At 26.3% G+C, this 22,681-nt stretch overlaps 3 protein-coding genes across 14 annotated transcripts; 1 reads left to right on the plus strand and 2 right to left on the minus strand.

Annotated features, from left to right (window-relative positions):
- Positions 1 to 101: 101 nt before the first annotated feature.
- Positions 102 to 9,689, minus strand: Liprin-beta (liprin-beta 1). 8 transcript variants are annotated; one of them, XM_069130933.1, is made up of 13 exons: positions 9,527 to 9,689; positions 8,893 to 9,031; positions 8,460 to 8,626; positions 6,064 to 6,188; positions 5,758 to 5,989; positions 5,092 to 5,253; positions 4,782 to 4,913; positions 4,488 to 4,662; positions 3,814 to 4,106; positions 3,577 to 3,753; positions 2,499 to 2,870; positions 1,844 to 2,025; positions 109 to 850 (listed from the first exon to the last, which is right to left on the minus strand). In XM_069130933.1, the coding sequence occupies exons 1-12, from the start codon at positions 9,554 to 9,556 to the stop codon at positions 1,867 to 1,869; spliced, it is 2,163 nt and encodes a 720-aa protein (XP_068987034.1). In that variant the 5' UTR covers positions 9,557 to 9,689; the 3' UTR covers positions 109 to 850; positions 1,844 to 1,866. The 8 variants fall into 8 exon arrangements, with proteins under 8 accessions (XP_068987027.1, XP_068987026.1, XP_068987028.1 ...); XM_069130926.1 differs by lacking the exons at positions 8,460 to 8,626; positions 8,893 to 9,031; positions 9,527 to 9,689 and adding an exon at positions 6,748 to 7,430 and having other exon boundaries at positions 102 to 850; positions 1,929 to 2,025; XM_069130925.1 differs by lacking the exons at positions 8,460 to 8,626; positions 8,893 to 9,031; positions 9,527 to 9,689 and adding an exon at positions 6,748 to 7,423 and having other exon boundaries at positions 105 to 850.
- A 401-nt stretch (positions 9,690 to 10,090) lies between these two features.
- LOC138188818 (zinc finger protein ztf-16) lies at positions 10,091 to 16,679 on the minus strand. 2 transcript variants are annotated; one of them, XM_069130936.1, is made up of 8 exons: positions 16,540 to 16,679; positions 16,221 to 16,460; positions 15,682 to 15,914; positions 15,341 to 15,572; positions 14,983 to 15,251; positions 14,558 to 14,893; positions 14,255 to 14,481; positions 10,091 to 13,927 (listed from the first exon to the last, which is right to left on the minus strand). In XM_069130936.1, exons 3-8 carry the CDS (start codon positions 15,855 to 15,857, stop codon positions 13,683 to 13,685), a joined length of 1,485 nt encoding a protein of 494 aa, XP_068987037.1. In that variant the 5' UTR covers positions 15,858 to 15,914; positions 16,221 to 16,460; positions 16,540 to 16,679; the 3' UTR covers positions 10,091 to 13,682. The 2 variants fall into 2 exon arrangements, with proteins under 2 accessions (XP_068987037.1, XP_068987036.1); XM_069130935.1 differs by having other exon boundaries at positions 16,221 to 16,478; positions 16,525 to 16,641.
- A 10-nt stretch (positions 16,680 to 16,689) lies between these two features.
- On the plus strand, positions 16,690 to 22,468 carry LOC138188819 (lipase 3). 4 transcript variants are annotated; one of them, XM_069130937.1, is made up of 7 exons: positions 16,690 to 16,811; positions 18,209 to 18,668; positions 19,167 to 19,334; positions 19,719 to 19,942; positions 20,362 to 20,608; positions 21,186 to 21,435; positions 21,546 to 22,468. In XM_069130937.1, exons 2-7 carry the CDS (start codon positions 18,627 to 18,629, stop codon positions 21,839 to 21,841), a joined length of 1,227 nt encoding a protein of 408 aa, XP_068987038.1. In that variant the 5' UTR covers positions 16,690 to 16,811; positions 18,209 to 18,626; the 3' UTR covers positions 21,842 to 22,468. The 4 variants fall into 4 exon arrangements, with proteins under 4 accessions (XP_068987038.1, XP_068987041.1, XP_068987040.1 ...); XM_069130938.1 differs by lacking the exon at positions 16,690 to 16,811 and adding an exon at positions 17,681 to 17,935; XM_069130940.1 differs by lacking the exon at positions 16,690 to 16,811 and having other exon boundaries at positions 17,677 to 18,668; positions 19,719 to 19,861.
- Positions 22,469 to 22,681: the final 213 nt, after the last annotated feature.

Below are 22,681 nucleotides of genomic sequence, written 5' to 3' on the forward strand. Positions count from 1 at the left end.
TGACTTATAATTGAAATTAAATAAATTGTACTTACTTTCAGAATGTTATGGAATTAATAATTAATTGTCATTAATTGAACTAAGAGCGATTAAATTCTAACTAACTTTTATTATCCAATTTTGAACCTTATAAGGTCCTTCATTTAGGGTAGAACAGGATTTTACTTTATTCGTATTGATTTAGAAAATAACATAAGATATAGAAGTATTGTTTAGCTAAATAAAATCCAAGAACTTGTTATTCAATAAATTTATGAAATATTACACTTTTATTCTGTTTACAGTTTAGAAGCTTCAATTAATGAATACTGGTATACACAATTTTTTAAATTTAAAATGATCAATATTGTAATATTTTCATTACTTAATTTTAGTCAAGAATATAGTAAAACAAAAGTAGTAATAAAATTAAGTGCAGAGGTAACTGCAGAGGTAATATAAATATTATTACAATTTACGTTTTATTCTTCATAAAAATATGCATGCTAATTAATTATTCATATTTTTAAACGGCTAGAACTTGTACTGTAATTTTTATAAAATTTAATGTTCCCATTATGCAAATATTGTTTCCTTTTCATGATATGAAAGTATTGTATGATATTGTAAAATTGTACAATAGAAAAGTAAATAAATATATTGAAAACATACTTTTTCTAGAAAAATCATTTCTATTAAGACAATAGTCTATTTAATTTTTTAAAAAAGATTTTTGTTATACAAGATTAAATAGTAAGACTTAGTCTAAGAAGATGAAACAATGGTCCCTAGAACATTTTTCTTATTTACAGGCGTAATTACTTTTGTCAGATGCAACCAATAACTCTTCTCTGTCTATTATCTTCTGGCTCTGGAAAGCATATGGTAGTATTTAATACATTTAAATAATTAAATATTTTATATATTAAATTACATAGTGCAGTATGTGAATAGATGATAAAGTGAAGTGAAATAAGTAGATAAGTGATTACAATAATGTGCTAACTTACCTCCTTAAGCATTTAATTAATAAATGACTAATTTATTAATAAATAAAGAAATAACAATTATAATAAATATATATGAAATATATATAAATGCTCGTGAATGAACAAATTATCATATATTATAATAAAACATGTAATAAAATATGAAATAAAATATGTAATACCTAACAATCTTGTTACAACATAAAATATGATAAAAATATAGAAAAGTTTATTAGAAAATTAAATATTTTTTTAAAATAATAAGAATATTAATATAAAAATCATAATTTATTTATTATATATTTTTCCCCAAATATGATATAATATATGCATATAACTATTTTGTATATATTAGTTAGTAAACTGAGATTTTTGGGAGATTATATCCAAAGACATATAATTAAAAAATTATAATAAAATGATTATATCTTTGTATTATTTATTAACAACAGAACCAATTCTTTCGTATTTGTCGACTTTCAAAATTAATTACGAAAAATTAAAATTTTTTTGAATAATAGCTCTTAATAAAATAAATGGTCATTAACTAGATCAGTGAAAAATGTTATTGATATACAATTTTTCAATTCAAACATTTTAAGTGCTATCCTAAAATATTTGCAGTTTAAATATTTTAATTGCTATCTTAAAATTTCACTATTTTTATAATTTAAATGATTCTAAATATAAAAATGCAATGATGAATTTAAGATTACTATTTTGATATAGTAAGTAATATTAAACAATAGATAACAAGTATAATGTAAAAGAATATTTATATGATACATGAAACCATATATTTAATGAACTATCTGTTAAATATGAAATATAAGTTAGTAAAAGATTCGTATTAGTATTAGTCGAGTTAAACTTACGAGACTGTGATCTGTGACTATTGTTAGAATGTAGGTGAATTCAAGTTAGGGCTGCCTGGTGTTGAAGTAGGAGTTGATGGAGTACCTGGTGGTGAAGCATCCAAAGGACAAACCAAATTACCATAATCTGCTTCATTCTTGCTCTTTTTGCGTTTTAAAGTAAACTGAGATTTCTTGGGTACCTAAATCAATTTCATTCTAATTTAATTACAACATTTAAATTTAGTACAAGTTTGATTACATATCATTTATTTAAAGAACATAGACTAATTTTATTTATTAACTGTTACTTTAGTCCATTTAGATTTATTGTTACTTCGACTATTCGCTAATATATTTCCAATTCTAGATTCAGTTTTTATTTATTTTCAGATTTGTACTGAATTGTTGTTATTATAATACATATATAATCCTGTCCTTTTTAAATATTTCCTATTAGTTTAAAGATTAATAAAAATTAAAGATAGAGAATTTTATGATTTTGGATAAAACAGTGGAATGATAATGATTTCATTTTAGGTAAGAAAGTATAAAAGATTTCAAAGATATTCCCATTTTTGAAAATAAAACGGAGTTCTGAGTAATTTAATCACAAACTATTATGGACCATCATCTAAGAAATAATTTATCTATGCTGCAAAATAATTAAAGTCACCTTTAAACGAGCAGTAAGCGTAAGTGGAACGAATCCAAGGCTACTCTCAATTTCTCTTTTCCTTTGTACAACTTCTCTTCCAAGAATTTGATTGAAATGTGTAGTTAAATGTCTACGAAGAAGAGTTTTTCCTGGAGAAATACTAAGTAATGTGGCCAGTAATTCTGAAGTAAATCTGCCTTCATACATCATTAAACCTCCATGTACTCCAGATCCTCTCATATTTGGTGCATATTCTGCTAAATCAACTACCCTAAGCCATTCCATTACTCGATGATTTGTCCACAGATGAACATTACCACCCTCTGCTCCATTACCATTTGTAGATCTTCTTTCAAGGTTATCAAATTCAAAATTTAGTTCTCGTAAAATCTATAAAATTAGATATATTTTTATTTCAGTATATCTATAAAATTAGATATATTTTTATTTCAGTATATCTATAAAATTAGATATATTTTCTTTTTGTTCTTAAATTTGATATCTATCTGTTATGTCCCGCGACCTAACCAGATGTTCTCATCCATCCTTCGGTCGGGATGCCCAGCAAATGTTTAAACATATTTGTTCGGGCCCGCAATAATCCTAAGGAACCGTTATAAGATTTAACATTTTTTCTTTACTCTCGAGGCCCTTAATTGTCATAATATATCCTTCAAGTCGAAACGTTCCTTAGGATTATTGCTCATTACGGTAAAATATGGGAATAACGGATTTTCCCACGTACGATGTTCGAAGACCACTTCCACCCGCGAGCGACCGTTGGTGGGGGGCGACCAGCACCCATCACTAGCTTTCCTTATAGACCTCACCATCACCGAACATCATTTGCTACTAACTCTTCGATCAGAAGATACCTTGACTTGCTTACAACTATTCACTCTAAACACTTCTACATTTCTCGTACGCGCCACTCGCAGACACTCAAGTCCCAAAAATTGTTGGAAATAGAAGTTGTATTTAAACGTTATATTTAAAAGTTATAAGTTTCTTTATGTTACTATATCTTAATTTGGATTACTGTAGTTAGTGTAATATTTGTAACGAATTAAGTAAAATTATGACATTTTAAGAGTACCTGAATTCCCCGTCTAAGACTTGCAGCATGTAACTGTGCAGTAACTCCAAGATTTAAAAGGTCTTCAGTGGTGAGTCTGTGTAACATTCTGCCATCAACTTTACCATTTTGAAAAGCTTCTTTATGTTGTGGTAACCCAATATCATCAAGCCATCGCAAAACTGCTGCATTATCCATCTATAATTTCATTAACATTTACGTGTTTGTACAATTCAATCGCTAAATTGTAAAAATTACCTTATCTGATCCAAAAAATTCAGCTCCACCACTTTTTTCTGATTCTACTGCATACAATAATTTCTTTCTATGAAGAACATTTTTAATTTCTAATTCCTTTTCTAATTGTTGCTGCGAACATTCTAACAATTTTGTTCCAGTAGCACCCCATCGCCTCAATTCACCCGCGTAACATTCTAATCCTAAATTTGCAAGCCAATCTCCAATTTCTTCCATTGTAAGTTCTACCAGAGGTTTCTGAATCGACTCTATTTGAGAATTTGTATCTCCTATAATTGTTTTCTCCTCTTCAGCTAAAATAAGAATAATAAAAAAAATTTAATATCATCAAACTAGACTCACTATTAATGTAATGTTATGCTGTATGTTAACAGTAAATGTAAAACAGCAAATAAATAATTTGAAGATACAATAAATATCTTAATGTCCAAAACAACATATAAATGTTTTAAATACATGGTATTGTTACATCATATATGTTAATTACACATGAATTACATTATAGATCAAAACAAAAAAAATCAACATTTTCATGCAAAACTCAACATAAAACTCGTTTTAGAATATAATATAATATAAATTTTAAAGCCACGATTGCCTGTCATATAAAAAGAACAATTATTTTTTGAAAGAACATTTAAAGATGCATGCTTAAAGGGAGAATCAATCGCAACCTAGAGTAGGTGCAGACAGGCATCTCGCGGAGGCTCCTTTAACGGCGAATGGTACTGTTGTGTGTACTCCAGAAACTAAACTGGGTACCTTACCGAACACTACACCTTTCTTTGAAGAACTCGGTGGCCTAGGAAGACTACTATATTGGCTGGTATGCCTCCCAAATTTCTCTCCCTGCAATAAATCGCTAACAATAATGTATTCTTCTATTTTTATCATAAATTTAGTATAACTATTTATATACCTATTCTGCAAAGAAGTATCCAATTTTATACAAATTCTTGTCAACTTACATTTGATACAGGACTTGTACTACGGAGTGCAAGATTTTCATGCTCTAAACTTGCTTGTTTAAGCTTCATTTCTGATAAAGAACTCAGGAGCTCTAATTTCTGTGTTTCCAAAGCACTTCTTGACAGTACTTCCTTTAAAAATTAAGACTATTGGAATAAAGTAAAAATAAAAATAAAATAGAAACAAAAAGAAAACAAAGTATATAAAAGTAGGGTAAAATTATAAAGATAATATAAATTATGCTATAAAAGAATAACAGCAATATTAATAGAAATATAATCACTATATAAGATAAAATCACCAAATTACTTTTTGTAATGCTTCTTCCATTCTTCTGAGTGACTCCTTCTTCTCTCTAAGCATATTTTCCAATTCTTGAATTTTGTTAGATTGTGCATCTACCTGATCTGACAAAACTGACACTTCCATACGTAATGTCCCACGTTCATTTTCTAATTTTTTTAAACGTTCCTGTAATATTATTTAATACTATGTATAAGGTATAATTTATTAATCATTATTATGTTATCAATCAACACAAAACACATTTTCACAATTGACATACTCTTTTTAACATAATTCATTTATTAGTATAACAACATTGAATGAAACAAATAATTCAATTTCAAATCATACATATACTATGATATAGAAAGTAAAAAGAATATAAAAGAAAAAATCTATGAAAAATTTTCCTTGTTTTAAATTATTCAGTATTAAGTATTAATTAAGATATATGAATCTTATTTCATCTCAATCTCATGTATTCATCTCAAGTTCCATAGCGTAAATAAATTAATATAACTTAGTTACGAATTAAAAGATATAAATATTTACAATATTAAATACAACAAGTTCATGATATAATATTCATATCGATTACTCTCTGATCAACTATTTAAATTATACATGTTATTGCACACATTTTAATTATCAAAACTTTTTAATATTCTCTATTAGTAGATATCAATATACCTCAGTTTTTGCCTGACACTCGTTCCATTTTTGTACAGCTTGAAAGTGTTGTAGAGAGCAACAATAAGGAAAGTCTTTTCTTCTTAAAAGAAGATCTGATTGTGATTTAGTTCTTTGTTCATGTACTATTCTATTCCTCAATCGTCGTTTCTTTCCTAATTCTAACGATTGATTGTTTCGATTTCCTTTACACTCTTTATTGCCTTGACAGTTATTGGTTTTTGAACAAATGCTGTTCAACCATGTTAAATAAAATCAGTAATTTAAAATTTGCAAATAGCAATAAAAAAATAAAAACACAAAAACCTCATATTATATACTGCAGAACAGAAAGGTGGAAAAGTCCCAATATGTGTTAAATTTGTGGATGCACAGAGATTAGGTACACTTCCCCTCAGATTAACCATTTTAGCATTACCTAATGGACAACTCTAAGAAAATGATATGATTCTTCTAAACATTTTAGAAACACACTCTATTTTTTATATTCTTATTATGTATACATAAAGGCTACTTATATATAAATTAGAAAATTATCATTAATATAATACTAACACTTATAACTATAAAAGTTACTAGATAAATATTTTGTTTTTATAATCATATATAATTGTAATACATATATTATATATGTTATAAACAAATTTATATATTTGTAAATAAACATATATATATTTACTAAAAACGCTTATATGTATATATATAGATATTCATAAAATTATATGGTATTCAACCTGGTACGTCATTACAACATATTTCTATCTTTAAAAATTATTTCAAGCTCGAAGAAAATGTAAAAGAATCATTATTAATGTATATGATTTCTCATTTCAATGTTATCTCATTTTATATTTAATAAAATTACAATCTTATATTTCGGAAAGATTAATTTTTCATAAAGTCTTATATACTTTAGATGTTAATAAATAAATTGAAAATCGAGTTATAAATATTTTAATCTTTCTTTTTAAATATTCCCTTATCCATTACCTGGCAAAAACAATTGCCAGATTCATGTATTTGATGCTCAACAAAGCCAATATTTGCAAACTCATCTTCTCCTTGTTCAGAATTTGATGTTCCTGAAGAATCATATTCTTCAGAAGGAGTCCAACTGCTATCCAATTGTTTTGACCCCGACATAATCTTCAATAACTTTGAACCTAGATCAATTTACGTAACTAATCCTTTAAAAAGTTCTATGATTTCTTTCACCAATCTTAATTTTTCTATTCAAATATAAGACAATATAGAAATTTTAAGACTTTTACAGAGAATTTGTTTCATCAAATAATGTAAAGTGCTGCTAAAGAAATTCTTTTTTAATTATATATGATTTATAAATAGAAGAATTTCTTTTTAATGATATCATTTAATCTTAATCTTGCTGTCTTCTTTTAATTATTAATAGGATCTTTTGTAAGCTCTTTCTTTTCTTAATCCGTTATTAATTGTTTAATCTTAAAGTTATTTACTAATTCCTTCCAATTAGGTATTTTTCTTCATCCCTTATTTTCAATCGTTTTAATGCAAATTAGACTGCACAAAAAAATATCAATAAAAAATAATTTTTATGCAACGATCACGACGCGGTTCTGTTCGAAACTAAAATTACCAATCTAAAATTTCTCAAGACGAGAGTAGTCACGTGACGTAATCTATACATAGATCATTCTTTATTTTTCGAAATGCCTAATACGAAAAAATTTTCTAGTTAACATCATTATTGAAATAATATCGTGATTAAATTTGTCATATTCGGAAATCTATATTATTCATGTAGATTTAAATATACATATTTATTTTCAAACAAAAGAAAGTGCATGTTCAAATTTAGAAATTCATAAAATATATATATATATATATATATATATATATATTAAACTTATATATTTATAGATATTCAAAAATTTTTACATCTATTAATGCAATAAATGTAAATAAATAAAGTTTGCTTTTTAGACATAATCTAATAGAGTATAATTTTCCAATTTAATATGGAACTAGGATGAAAATCATGATTTTCATATTATTTGTAACAAATAGGATTTTATTGATTACACTATTTGTCACAATTTTTAATTAAAAATTGATATCTATTATATATATTAAATATAATACATATAAGAAAATAGTATTTTGAGATGAGATTACCCCAAATTATAAATATTTAACGTCTTTTGCCATTTTGTATTTCAATTCATGTCTTTATCTGTTTGTAGGTATGTTTGTAAGTATGTCAAATAAATCATTTCTCAAAATCTTTTTTAGAAAAATATATGTAACATTGAAGATTTGAATCTCTATTTATATAAATAAAGTCAAAAAAAGTATCATAAACTGTCTCTTACAAAAGCATTGCAGATATCAACTTATCCCTTCTTTTGCATTTTTTACAAATCATTAATTAAGATAATTTTAGGTACAACAAATTTTGTGACAAAATATTCTGATGGTGGAAAGGGAGACCTTAAAAGAGTGCAGAATGCTTAACATAGTATGGGTGATACTACTATTGTTTTAACACTGTTCTAATTGATATTTTACTTATTTTGTTAGCAATCCCAAAGTATGCCAAATTATATTTTTTAAGTATATTTTTAAGTATACTTTATATAACAGAATTTATGTTTTAATCTAGTTCTTTTATTTATATCATCTACAAAATAGAATATAATTGAAATAAACATCCAAATGTTTACCCCATCCAATGGTTGCATCCATTGCAATAAAATTTTAGTAGTATCTGCATCTGGAGGTGAAGGAGGACTTGGAGAATTCTTAATTGCTGTCACAAGATTTTTTGTGGCTTCTTTAACAGAATCCTTCCATTCAGCACTACCATCATTGTTACTTTCCGTACATACACCTGTTAATATATGTATATTATAACATTAATGATCATGTGTCAATTAAAATTAATTAATACCAATTATTATTTATATTTTAAATATAATATACTCATATAATATACTCTTTTTAAATATGATATATGCTGATAAATCAAAGGAATTATACAATGAAAAATCTTACTATACTTCTAATTTTTAATAATTCTAATAATTTCTAAGCTAATTATTATGTATTTTCATACACCTTAACTGAAATTATTTCAAATTAATAATCATAGTTTACCAGAAATAATGTCATCCATTTGTAATAAAGCAGCTTCCAACATCTTACTAGCTTCACTTGATGTTTTTGTAAGAAAAGTTGATTCTCCTGCTTGTATTGTGCTTCCGTTTCTTTCTTCACTTTTACCCATTGCTAATTTCTGTGAATAAAAAGAATCATATATTAAAAGTAATATAAAATAAATAATGAAACACTTGTAATATAATTAAATAATAAAAATGATAAGCATCAGAAAATTTTAAAACTTACTTAAAATAAGTAACTGTAACATATATAACCTAAAAACTTCTGTTTTAAAATTATTTTTAGATTTAAGACATAGTGTGCTTTTGAAAAGTATTTTATTCAAAGGTTCAAATATATAATTTTATTCACAGATTAATAATGAAAGAAAAAAGAAAGAATAATTGCAAGACAGAAAGATATAAAGTTAACTGTCAAATAGGTCTGCGTTTCAAAATGGCGTGTTTACCTAAATCATTTATATATTGAGAAATGAAATAAAATATAATTAATCATCCTTTATTAATTTACAACTTTTTCACATTTTGTGTGAAAAATGGATATATGTCCCTCTTTCAGTAATTAAACAAAATATACAGTTAAAGTACATTTCTGAAAAAAAATAACTTACCTCTCTGTACCATGATTTAAATTCGTGCATATAGTTTGGAATTTCCCTAAATCAATTATTGACTCAAATCATAAAACCAATAAAAAGCAACAGGTGTTAAGAACAACGCCCAATAGTTTACCGCCATAGTAGCATTTTGCTCCTTTTTTCTAGCGTTTCGCCCCCCCCCCCACATATAAAATTAGTAAACTAGTTTTAAATTGTATAAATAATATCACAACTAATATCTAGTAAAATCATTCTCAAATTAGATGAAATATTAAAGAAATAAGGATAACTATTTTAATTATATACTGCTATGCGTATTTGCAAACTATAGAATAAAAGGCAAATGTACATATACATATACATATATATATATATATATATATATATATATATATATAAAGCCAGAGTAATGAACTTCATAAACTGAAAAGTACAGAAATTACAAACACTATTTTCTAAATTTATCTTAGAATTTTCCATTAATTATGTCTTCTTCTTTCGATTAATGAACTTACGAGAGTAAGTCATTTTTTCTTAAGAATAGCGTATTAAAATTCGCCTAATTATACATATAAAGAAATTAGTTAATTAATGAAAAGTGGAGTTGATCAATTTAGCTTCTGAGAGACTCTTATGTATAGATATATATATAACATATACAATAATGATATATTTCAATTGTACCCATTACACCATAGTTATAGTAACATCAACAATTTTAGATTTTTGTCTATCATATTCTTAAATATGTTGCTATATCCATAAATTTATAAGAATGAATAGAATTGTATATTTTCATTTTTTTTTTAAATTGGAAGTTAACAAGGGTAATATGGACAGCTCTATAATGTTTTAAGTATTTTTATGCAATATTCATCATATTTTTGCAAGGCTAGAGAAAATACCTTCCCATTTGAATACAATTTTAATATTACATACTTTTCCTAAACACGATCACAGTGTAAAGGCATACAGTTTAATGCTTCTGGTCCATTTTCAGATAAATCTATTTTGCTTACTTCATGTTTAAATATTCTACATACAATGTTAGGTAACATATTTTGAATTTATAATATGCAACATTTTAAATTATTTATATGAAAACCACTTTTATTCTCAATTATTGTTTTTTTGACTTGTTATTTGAAATAAGAATTGTTTTAAATAATAATATAATATTAAATATATAATATTTTTGCTACAAATCAAATTAACTTTTGTACAAAATAAACGTAAAGTAAATCAGTTTGGGCATGTGAATACTAGAGACTATTTAAATCATAATTAAAAACTGTACCTATCCAATTGTACTTATCTAATTACATCTATATGTACTTTAAGAATTTCTAAAAATTTTTCTAGATTATTACAAAGACATCAATAATTCTACATTTGTGGAAATAGAATCTAAATCAATTAAAATTATTATGGTAATATTAGATTTAATTAAATTTAGTTTAACTAATTGATTAATTATTGAAATGAAGATGAACAATCACAAGATAAAATAAAATGGAAATATATATTCATATGTAGTTTCTTCGCATGTGTTGATATAATATATTAATTTTTAAATCTTGACAGCTTCTCACATTAATATAGCAAGCAAATAAAAAATAGCTCACAGCAAATTTTAAGATGCAAATTGAAATATTACTTGAAATATAGTGAAATGCATATCAAACATGAAAGATTCATACATATTCTTATCTTACTATTTTGTCAGATATCTTAATAATTCAATAATTTATAATAATGCAGTAACAGTTAGCTTTGATACATTGAATTAAAAAATGATAGTTCTCTTTAAAAAATTCCACTGAAAGAAATATTATTTTCTGTAGACACACAATTTAGACCATTAAGAAATCAATTAGTTTTAAACAGGATGATAAAAATCTATATATAACGGGTATATATAAAATAATCTAATTAATATTGCCCCTCTCTTATAATTTATGGAGCATTAATTCATTAGTATTTTCAAAATAAATTTAATTCTAGCACACTAAGATAGAGAATAATTTATTACATAATTGAATATGTACTTCTTTTGTTTTTTTTCTTAATTACATTTTCACGAATATAGTTATTATTAAAAACATTATTTGCTCACAGGCTCTTTTGCTTTTTTTACTTTTAAAGACAAAATAATTTAATAAGAAATATTTTCTGTATTTCATTTTTGTATGATCGAGCAAGAATATGATGAACACGCAGTCTGTTATAGAAAGATATTTAAGAAAGTTTTACATTGACGATGCTAATTTAAAATTCTTATTCGTAAGAAAAGTTATGTAATATTTATTTAAGATATTAAATATAATAATCATTTATATATTCATTAATGTTTACTTTTAGTGTTAAAAAATATTGTTTTGTATCAAAAAACACATCATGTAAAACACATGATACATCATGATCAATGTAAAATATCTCATAATAGAAATATTTTACATTTTTTTATGAATTTAGATAATTTAAAATTTTGTTAACAAAAATAATTAATTGGAAAAGCTTCGTTATTTCAAAAATATAACAATAAAACTTTAATATATAGTAGGAAAATACGAAAAATAATAAATTTTGAAATAAAGAAGCATCGTCAAGCTTGAGGCATAATTAAAACTTAATATATTGGAATGCAAAGTAACAATAAATAACTTACGTATCGATAAATAATACAATAATGACAATAATAATAATAACATAATCATGGTAATAACATAGTAATAGTAGTAGTTATATTAAATATTACGCAATTTACGAAACGATCTTTAAATAACTACAACCATTGATAACAGTAATCGTGCGTATCGCGCTTAATGTACTTGTTTAATATAGAATATGTACAGAGTACCCAATTTAATTACACATTCTATTGTAATTTGTTACTTTTATTTTCTGAAACTAACTATAATAGTTCAGTATAAATTTTTAATGACTGTGATTCGAAATTTTTGTATATTACATAACATAGTATAATAACACAAATTTATGCACATAAATTGAATATTCTGTATTAAACGTACATACACACACACGTACACAAAACACTTATTAAGGTCTCGAAATCATATTTCGCAACTATTAATGAAATAAACTTTTTTGTAGTTATTTATATTGAAACAAATATTTAATTTTCATTTGACCATAATTAAATACCGATCTTATTTTAATTTAGTTCGCAATTAACTTCTAACTTTATATACCTTTATGTAAAATTTAACTTTAACGACTACATAATGATTTTTATTCTGATATTCTTATCAATTTCTGAAATATGATGTCTTGACTTTCTTATTTGCATACCTTTTTTATACTTTAATACTTTTCTGTACAAATATTTTTATATAAAATATTTCTTATGCTGACACAATATTTTAGTTGTCATATCCTTTTCTTATTTATATATCTGTATTTATATGTAACACACGGCTCGGTTCTTTTTTCACACCATAATAATAAATTGACAACTGAAATTTAGTTTGTAAGTAATTTTCCTTAATTATTCGTGATTCTTTTCTACATACAAATAATCAAAGTAACAACATTTTGTAATGATCATAAAATCCTTTCTATAATAAAACTAAGTAAAATTATGTATAAGGACACATTACATAAATATAAAATTAATAAAATTTAACAAATAATTTTACAAAAAAAACCAAACAGAAAACAGTGCGTAAAAAGAATTTGAATAGAAAAAAAAGAGCACATTTTGGTAATATAGTCACTGTTTTTTTCTATCTAAATATACATAACTATGTTTAAAACTATCAATAGAGCTTCTGGAATACGTTTTAGTAAAGCTCCATGGACGGATCATTCGTACCATCACAAATTAGCACGTTTCGGACGAATGTGAGCGTTGGCAAAGGTATTTTGATGAAGGCACGACTTTTTCCAGATTGCAAAATCATTTCTCGAACCTCGTTTACTTGATTTCTAGTTAATCAATATCTACATATATGGATATTAAAATAAATAAAAATATTAAGTTGGAACATTGTAATACATATGCTTTATAGCAGAAAACAATTCTTTTTAACTCAAGATTATGATTCTGTTCATATAAATTATAGTAAAGTAATTTATATTATATAATAACTATTTAAATAAACGAGGTTCTAAGAGCTCTTAAAAGAATATTATTCTTTCAATAAAATTATTGATGACTTTTGCTTAATAAATGCGAATTAAATTGATATAAGTTGCAACATTGTTCTCCACAAATATTGCATTTCCAAGGATTGCTTTCACTATGACAACCTTTGTGAAGAAAATATAATGTTTGATCAGGAAAGGTAATCCTACAGTGAGCGCATTGAAGTCCACTACTTCGTTGATCGGGCCTTGTCGAACTAGGAGGTTCTCCTCTTGAATGGGGATTTGAATTTGAACTATTATTACCTATTACAAAATCAATTTATCTGTTAAATTATATTTAGATCAATTATATGAAAATAGTTACTTTAAATAATATATAATAATATATGCAATAATCGTATATATTAATTAAATCGAGTATCAGGAAAACAAAGATAGTTTATTTATGATTGTCATATTCCTGATTAATCTTTATATATTTTAAAATACAAAATAGTAAAAATGTTAGAGAACATAGCTAAGATAAATATTTTCATAACAAAACATAAATAAATGTAATTCATATTTAGGAACCATAAGTTATATTAAGGTACTAATAATATAAATAATTTAACAAGATAATAAAGTTACCATTATTATTATTGTTGTTATTGTTATTATTTCCTGAGCCAGATGAAAGTTTACGTCGTAAGTCGTCTCGAAGAAGGGATTTTAATGGAGAGACCTTTATCAAAGATGGTAATGGAAGATTGCTGGATGTTGCTCCATTTTCTTCCGCTCCATTACTGTTTGGTTCTTGCTTAATAGGAATTAATGAAATAGAAGGTGTAATTGCCTCTTCACTTCCACCAAGATTCCTTAATTAAAAAATTAATTTAAAATAAATTTAAAATAACATAAAAATGAAAATCAATTTTGTAATCTTTTCTATACCTGTGAATGCCACTACTGTTAATTGGTAACTGATGGTGACTACTACTTGGAGCATTACTATTACTGTCTGCACTTTGAGGACTATTCGGGCTATCTCCATTTAAAGGAGCAGGACTCGGATTTCGTTGATTTGTAGTTTGTTCTGGATAAGGAATTGATATTTCTATGTGAGGTGTTAGAAAGTGCATTGGCGGTGTTGCATTATCCGCGGAACGATTTCCAGTACTGTCTCCACTATCGGAAAGAGGAGCAGAAGGCATAGCTTCACCTGGAGCACAGCTATTCATCAATGAACTTGAACTGTTTGGTCCTGGATTATCTAGATCGATTCCATGTCTAAAATAGAAATAAATAAGTAAGCACTTAACAGCAAAATAACGTTATTATAAAACAATATAATATTATTAAAATAATTAAACACTAACCTATTAAAAAAATGTAACCTGAGGCACTTCATAGTTGCTGCACGATAATTGCACAAAGGACAAGACTTGACCATATCATGTTGGCCAACATGTTCATTTTGAAAATGAGCTCTCATAGCAATTTGTCTTTGAAAACCTCGGTTGCAAATTGGACAATGATAAGGCAGAGTCTTAGAGTGTGTTGTAAAATGTTCTGCCAAGTGATCCTTCCGAAAAAATCTTTTCTGGCATACACGACATTCATATGGTTTCACACCAGTGTGTCTCATCTATAAATAGTACTCATTTTTTCTTACATTAAAATCGCTTAGCTTTCGAATCTTAGTAATTTTAAAACATAAGCAAATTTATTTCATACCTTATGCCGTCTCATGTTAGCTCCATTGGAAAACTGCATATTGCAAACATCACATTCAAACATTTTCCTATGAGAACGAATTCCAGGATGCGTTTCTTCTCCATCTCCATCATTTTCAGTAGCTTCTATATTCTCTGTGCTTTCTCCTGGCTCAGCACTAGCCAAACATTGATCCTGATGAGCGCAGAATGCTGTCTTATTTATAGTTTCATAGTTCTCACACCTTTCACACCTGTCCACACGTTATGGATCCTTTGATACGCTATTTAACACCTTGATTATCTAAACGTTTATTGGAATTTTTTTAAATACAAAGAATTAATTACATGAAGATGACAGACCTAAAAGCTGGTACAGCACCATCACCACTATCGTAATTAGTATTTAAGGCAGCTTCATTATCTGGATCCAAATTCTCCTCATCTCTCGGATTTGATGATTCTCCAACATCGGCGTGCGAACAGGAATGGGAATCTACCTCGTTTTCCCCGCCACCAGCATCAACCCCATCTGACATGATACTGAACCCTCCAGAAACTATATTGTTGAACCTGCACCATTCGTCGTTGATTACCTACAATATTGAACAAATATAATTCAATTTATCCTTTTTTCCAATAATACGAATTTACATATCTTAAATTTTCAATGTATTATACATAAATTTACACAATATACATGTAACATTAGAAATTTTTATGAAGACACATGCAGTATTCAGTTTCGTTACAATTTAATTCAATAACATAATGTTCATACTAATAATACGCTACTACTAATAAACAATGGAACAATGAATAACAAATGAAATAATAAAAAAGAAAAAACATACAATAAATATAAGTAACCCAACTATATTCTCGAAAATTTCGATGTTTACCTGTCAGTTTCGATCGAGGATTCGAGGATGACGAGACGATTGGTCAATCCTGAGAGTAAGAGAGAGAGAGAAAGGGGAAAAGAGGGGGGAGAGGGTACTAGGACATGAAGTGAGAGAGATTCCGGCAAAGCGCAATGCCAGAGTACACTGCACTTTGTCCCAGTTTCGGGGGAATCCGTCACTGGTGACGTAGTTTTCCGCCGATCTGGCTGGCCTCGTCACCGTATGGTCAACATCGTTCTACGAGAAAGAGGGAGTCTGAAGTTTTTACTTAGTTTTCTTGCTCAAATTATACACAACCAACCATCTCCACTATAACCTTATTTTAATTTGTCCTTTGTTCAAAAATGTACAACACTTATATGAACCACTGCACACTACTCTCTTACTGCCTTCTTCTGAATGATCGATTAATCGAAATAATCGATTCAACGATATTCGACTTCATAGTAATTTTCGATCTATCAAATCGGTTATCTGTCGATTTTTTTCTATGTATTGGCTGCAAATGTAATATTACTCAAGAAATGAGTAAATGAACTAATCAAGGACTAATCTACGTAACATTTAATTAAGAAACATATACATTGCGTAAGTAATGTTATACGCAAACAGTTGTTTATACACTTTTACTTTATTATACACATTTTTTCGGAAAAGATGTAAATAAGAATGTATTTCAATATCGAATCATATATATGAGAGCAGACGAGAGTATGTTATATACGAATAATAAACTTTCTAAATAATTCATTTTTTGGAAGAGGAAGAGAGAGAGAGAGAGAAAGGGAGAGAGAGGAAAAATATTTAAGTCTTAAAATTTAATATGCCTTTTAATATCTGATTGTATCAATGATATATTATTAATACTCAATGTTAAATTCAATACTCAAAGTATTGTTCGCAAATATATCGAAATAATGTATGTATTTTCATTTTGAATTGAACTGTATTCTAGACCACGAAAAATTTTTGACTGATATCTATATTTTCTGATACTCAGCTTCTAGTAATTAAAGAGTAGAATCCAAAAATACCAGTTTTTAAGTTTCAAAATCCTTCCAAATTTAACCTAAAAACCTTAACTTTATCTTAACCTAATCTAAACCTCTACTTCACTTACAAACCCGACACTGTTATTAATTGTTTTGTGAACGTACCTATCTGTATTAAGTTCAATATAACTCGTGAAACAAAAGTAATATTCGAACAGGAAGTTTTTAAAATTCAAAATTAATATTTTTTAAAACATATAGATCAGTTAAAAATTTGTAATGTCTCAAAACAAACCTTAATCTATTAAATTAAGTACAAAATTAATCAAAAGATACGTAGCTAACTATATACAACAGCTACAAAAAATATTCTTGCTTTTTCCAATGAAGCATCTTTTTATCAAGTTCTGCAATTTATTTTCATTGTATCAAATTTTTGCAGTCCTATGGAAAAATTATTGAATGATACAAAATCTAACATACTTGGTTCCAATTAATAAGTGTGTAAATACTATAATGAATAAAATGGTGTGTAAATATTCTTTATAGCCACTTGTACCTCATAAAAATAATTCTGTTCTGAACTTATAGTTCAGTTTATGTATTGTGATTATAGATTATATTATCCTATAAATACTATTAATAACGATCTTATTAGATGTTGAAATAATGTTTTCAGTAAACAAGTAACTGTACTATTATGACTTTATGATTTTAAAGGTCAGTATAATTACATAACTTTAACATTGATTATCATGTTGTTAGTCAATAAATTGAAGAATCCTAATTACAATTTTGTTTAAAAAGATAATATAGCAGAGAGGAAATTTCCTTCCTGAATTAATGCATTAAATATTCGACCTTGTTCATGAGATAGTTTTATTAGTAACAATAAAAAAATTAGTCAAGTTAAAGAAACAATACGAAGCTTTCCTACGTAATAATGATATCTTTATCATCTTTAAAAAAACATTAACTCTAATTTTTCTTAAGATTTGACAATATGATAAAATTTTATCAAATTGGTACGCATGCGTATAAGTCGTTCCTGCTGTTAGTTCAATGTATGTAATCGACAATGACACATGCATCTGTAATCTACGGCATAGAACGACAGTATAACACGGTGGTTCATGGTGAACGTGTTGATGTTAGTGCAAGTTTGTTATAGCTATATCTCGAAAACTTAAACCGCGCAAATCATTTCGATATTTCTCGATCTTTCGACGTTTATACAAGACCGTGTTCAAAATCTCACAAAACTTGAATTTCTCGTTTAATCAGTGCTTGGGAAAAATAAAGTCGTAAATAGAGAAAAATAATAAGGAGAAAAAGGAGTAATTCTTGGTGAAAGTTAGGTACGTAATTTCTCTGTTAAGAAATCCAGTCTCTTTTATCAGCTGTTCATATAATGGGCGCAGCAGCCAATCAGGATGAGGTTCATATGACAACAGTAAGTTCATTTTCCCTTTTTTATATAACTTTTTCTTCTTAGTTATGATTGTTATGAATATGAATAATGATATTAGTATTAGTATTAATTTTAGCTTTAGTTTTAGTATTAGTATTAGTATTTATTGCATCATTCGTGCATCATTCAATGTTTTCGAATATGACACATAGCAAATAACATATTACAACATATTAGTACGTATTAGTACATACAAGTTTTTAAAGTGTCACTGAATTATTATTAATTCAGTATAATATTTTGCGTATTTATTTTGTATATGAAATGTATGATATCTTTTTGAAGCAATAATTATAATAATATTTTCATTATATCAGAAAGAAATACTTATATTACTTTTGTTTTCATATCAGTTATTATTTAATATTAACATAACTTAATATTTTATCATCACATATTACGTTATTATTATATGATTATTATACAACGGTTATACATGATTAAAAATAACAAAATAACAATAAAAAAAGTGTTTTTCAGCCAGAACTAATTACTGTCCATGGTTATAAATCAGAAACACATCATATTTGGACAGAAGATGGATATTGTCTAGATGTGCATAGAGTTTTACCAAAATCTCATCAAAATTCTGATTGCAATGTAAGTGGGAGTAATGAGCAAAATTTAAGTAATAAAAATACAATAGAGGTAAGTTACAAATATAAAAGTTATCACAAAGTTATTAATTATCATAAAGAAATTAATCCATTCAGAGATTAAAAATTTAACTCTTTCCCTACTGAAAGTCATTATGTGATAGATTTCTTGTGTTTAAAATTTTATTTAAGCAAATGTATGTGAAAATACTGTACTGTCTGATAAATATCAATGTTATTTCAGTATTCATCAATTTATATTACTTTGTGTTAGTCTTATGTAATATAATACCATTTAAGTATAATATTTGATATAAATATCTTTTTTAATTTTTCAGCCATGCTGTAGTGAAAGAGTTAAAAATTATTCAAACTATATTAAATTATGATAACATAAGATTTATGTCAACATTACAAATAAATGTCTGATATTTAGTACGGAAGCCATGGAGTCAAGGCAAAAGAACCAATACCAGTTCTCATTCATCATGGACTTCTATCAAGTTCAGCTGATTGGGTATTATTGGGTCCAGAAAAGGCTTTAGCATATCTTTTATGTGACAATAATTATGATGTCTGGTTAGTAAATGCAAGAGGCAATGCATATTCTAGGAAACATAAAAAATATACAACTAAAGATAAAGAATTTTGGGATTTTAGGTAATTTTATGTAAAAAATTATTAAATAGAATAGAATAAATAATAATTTTAGGTAAAAATAAGTATAAAATAGATTAATCAACAGGATCATGCTTGCTTAGTATTTGCATTTGTATCTTAGTTAGTGATACATTTTATTCACTATTTATGTTATTGGTTTCATAGAGTGAATTGTGTTATGTAGTAAAATATAGTTAAAACTAGATCTTGGATCAGTGATGAGTCATTTGACTACTGATCAATCTACTTCACACACAATGTGAGTCAAATGAATTGGACGAGAAAAACAAGCTAATTTCTGTAATTCTACCTTTCTGGATGGTATTTATGATAAAGTTCCAAATCTGCAAACACTAAGCAGGCATCATTGTATATATGAAAAATTAATTATGTAATAAATAATTTCACTATTCTTTTAGCTGGCATGAAATTGGGTATTACGATTTACCAGCAACAATAGACTATATTTTGGAGCATACTGGATATGCAGAACTTTATTATGTGGGTTATAGTCAAGGCACAACTGCATTTTATGTAATGGCCAGTGAAAAATCTGAATACAATCGAAAAATTAAAGGCATGATCAGTTTAGCACCAATAGCATTTCTCGCAAATCATAGAAGCCCTTTACTTAAGTGTGTTGTCCATTTTTATGGATTAATGGAGGTATGTTTTTTAGTATCTATGAAATAATTCGTTATTGTAGCCAGAGGTGGTTAAATTACAAGTGTTATGTACCAAATCTCAAAAAGAATTTTTACAGAAAGTACAATATACAAAATGTATTGAAAATCATGATACGAGCCAAAAAGGAATAATTGTTAATATTTTATTTTGAGAGTTCATTTTTGAGTACTTCTTTTTTCTTATTTTAAATAATAAGATATGCTGTTTTCTTCCTATAAATTATAATTTGAATAATATTCAAGTATTCGTAGAGACAAAAGAATTAAATTAGTTTTAATAAATGATAGTTATGTTTAGCAGTTGTCATAAATTCATTAAATAACAGATATAATAAATGATTCAAGAATTGATATTATTTGTATATGCATAATTTATATTAAAAGATTTGATTCTTATTAAAAACGAATTTGGTATTAAGAATGCATATGTTAAAAATTTCTTAATGTAACAGCACTGGTATTATACTGATATATTCATGTACTTATACACGTAGATCCACCTCTGGTCAATAGATCTGCTATTTATGATTGACATTTCTATAGCAAGTATGTTTCAGTGGGGATCCTCGTATTGCAATCTACATCAGTGGTTCCCCCGCAATAGGTTACAAGCTCAAGCCTTGGGTACAATAATTCGAAATGCTCCAGTTGGTCTCACTAATGGTTTCTGTGTATGCTGGTTTTCACTAATTGCTGGATTCGGTAGTGATCAACTAGACAAGTCTATGCTACCATTAATTCTCGGACATTTCCCAGCTGGTGCTTCTGCGAAACAAATTATTCATTATAGTCAAAATATACTATCAGGTAATTATTTAATAATTAATTTAATAATATTTAGTGCTTCCATTTACTTTGATTATATTAATTAATTACACCACCACATTATTATTGAATACTATTATTTTTTTTAACAGGATCATTTCGCAAGTTTGATTATGGAGCAACAGAAAATCTGAAAACTTATGGGTCAACACAACCACCAATATATGATCTTGAAAAAGTAAAAACACCAATTGTAATATTTTATAGTAAAAATGATTTTCTCAATGATCCTGCAGATGTAAAGAGGCTTACTGATAGATTACCAAATGTTATAGAGACAAAAGAGATTGAATATTCAAAATTCAATCATATTGATTATTTATGGGGTAGAGATGCCAGGGTGATTCTCTATAATACTGTTTTAACAGTTTTAAAAAAATTTAGATAAAATTAAGCTCTTAGTGAGCTTATTTTTTATTACCTTGTATATAATATTAACACTATTACATATTACATAAGGATATACAACAGATGTATTTCAAGAAAACAAATATTTTTTATTGTTATTTAATATTTTCTTTGGGTTTTAATTCTTTATACATATAATTTATTAAACCATGTTATAAAAACAGTATGTAAAATCTTTTTTTTTTAATTTTCTTTATTATGTTTACAGATAAAATTGTAAGAATATAAAAAGAGATTGTTTTAATTCAATATAATCTCTATATAAATGTATGTATTCTTATATTATTTTTTTCAAGTTTATTTTGCAAATGCAAATGAATTGAGGAGAAATAAAATTTACAAACATCGCAAAGTAAGGACTTCCCTTATTACTTTAGTGTGAAGCATTTGTATATTATTAAATGTTATAAAAATATTTTTGTGAATAATCTAAGCGCAATTTTTATTTAAATGAATTTTATAGAAATGTAATAAATTATATAAATTGTTCAACACTCTAGACAATCATACATCATATCAATGTAATTATAATTGTAAATAAGTTTTAAAGAACTTTAACTTTGCAAATCTAGTTAAAATAAATTCAATATAAAAAACGTGTAACAAATTCTAATGTACAATGATTTCTGTTTATATCTTGAATAAGTAAATAACAAGATAATGTTTAAAACTATATATTTGTATGTATAATATTAATAGCATAATTTTCTTGACAAAATTGTAGAATATTTTTTATTGCTATTAATCTCATGTAATATGTAATTATATTCTGTAGAAACTGTAAAAATTTCTTAATTTATTAATATTCACGTTCTTTTAC

Source organism: Bombus flavifrons, chromosome 17 (genome assembly GCF_040668555.2).
Source record: "Bombus flavifrons isolate JBK064 chromosome 17, iyBomFlav1_principal, whole genome shotgun sequence".
Taxonomy (NCBI): domain Eukaryota; kingdom Metazoa; phylum Arthropoda; class Insecta; order Hymenoptera; family Apidae; genus Bombus; species Bombus flavifrons.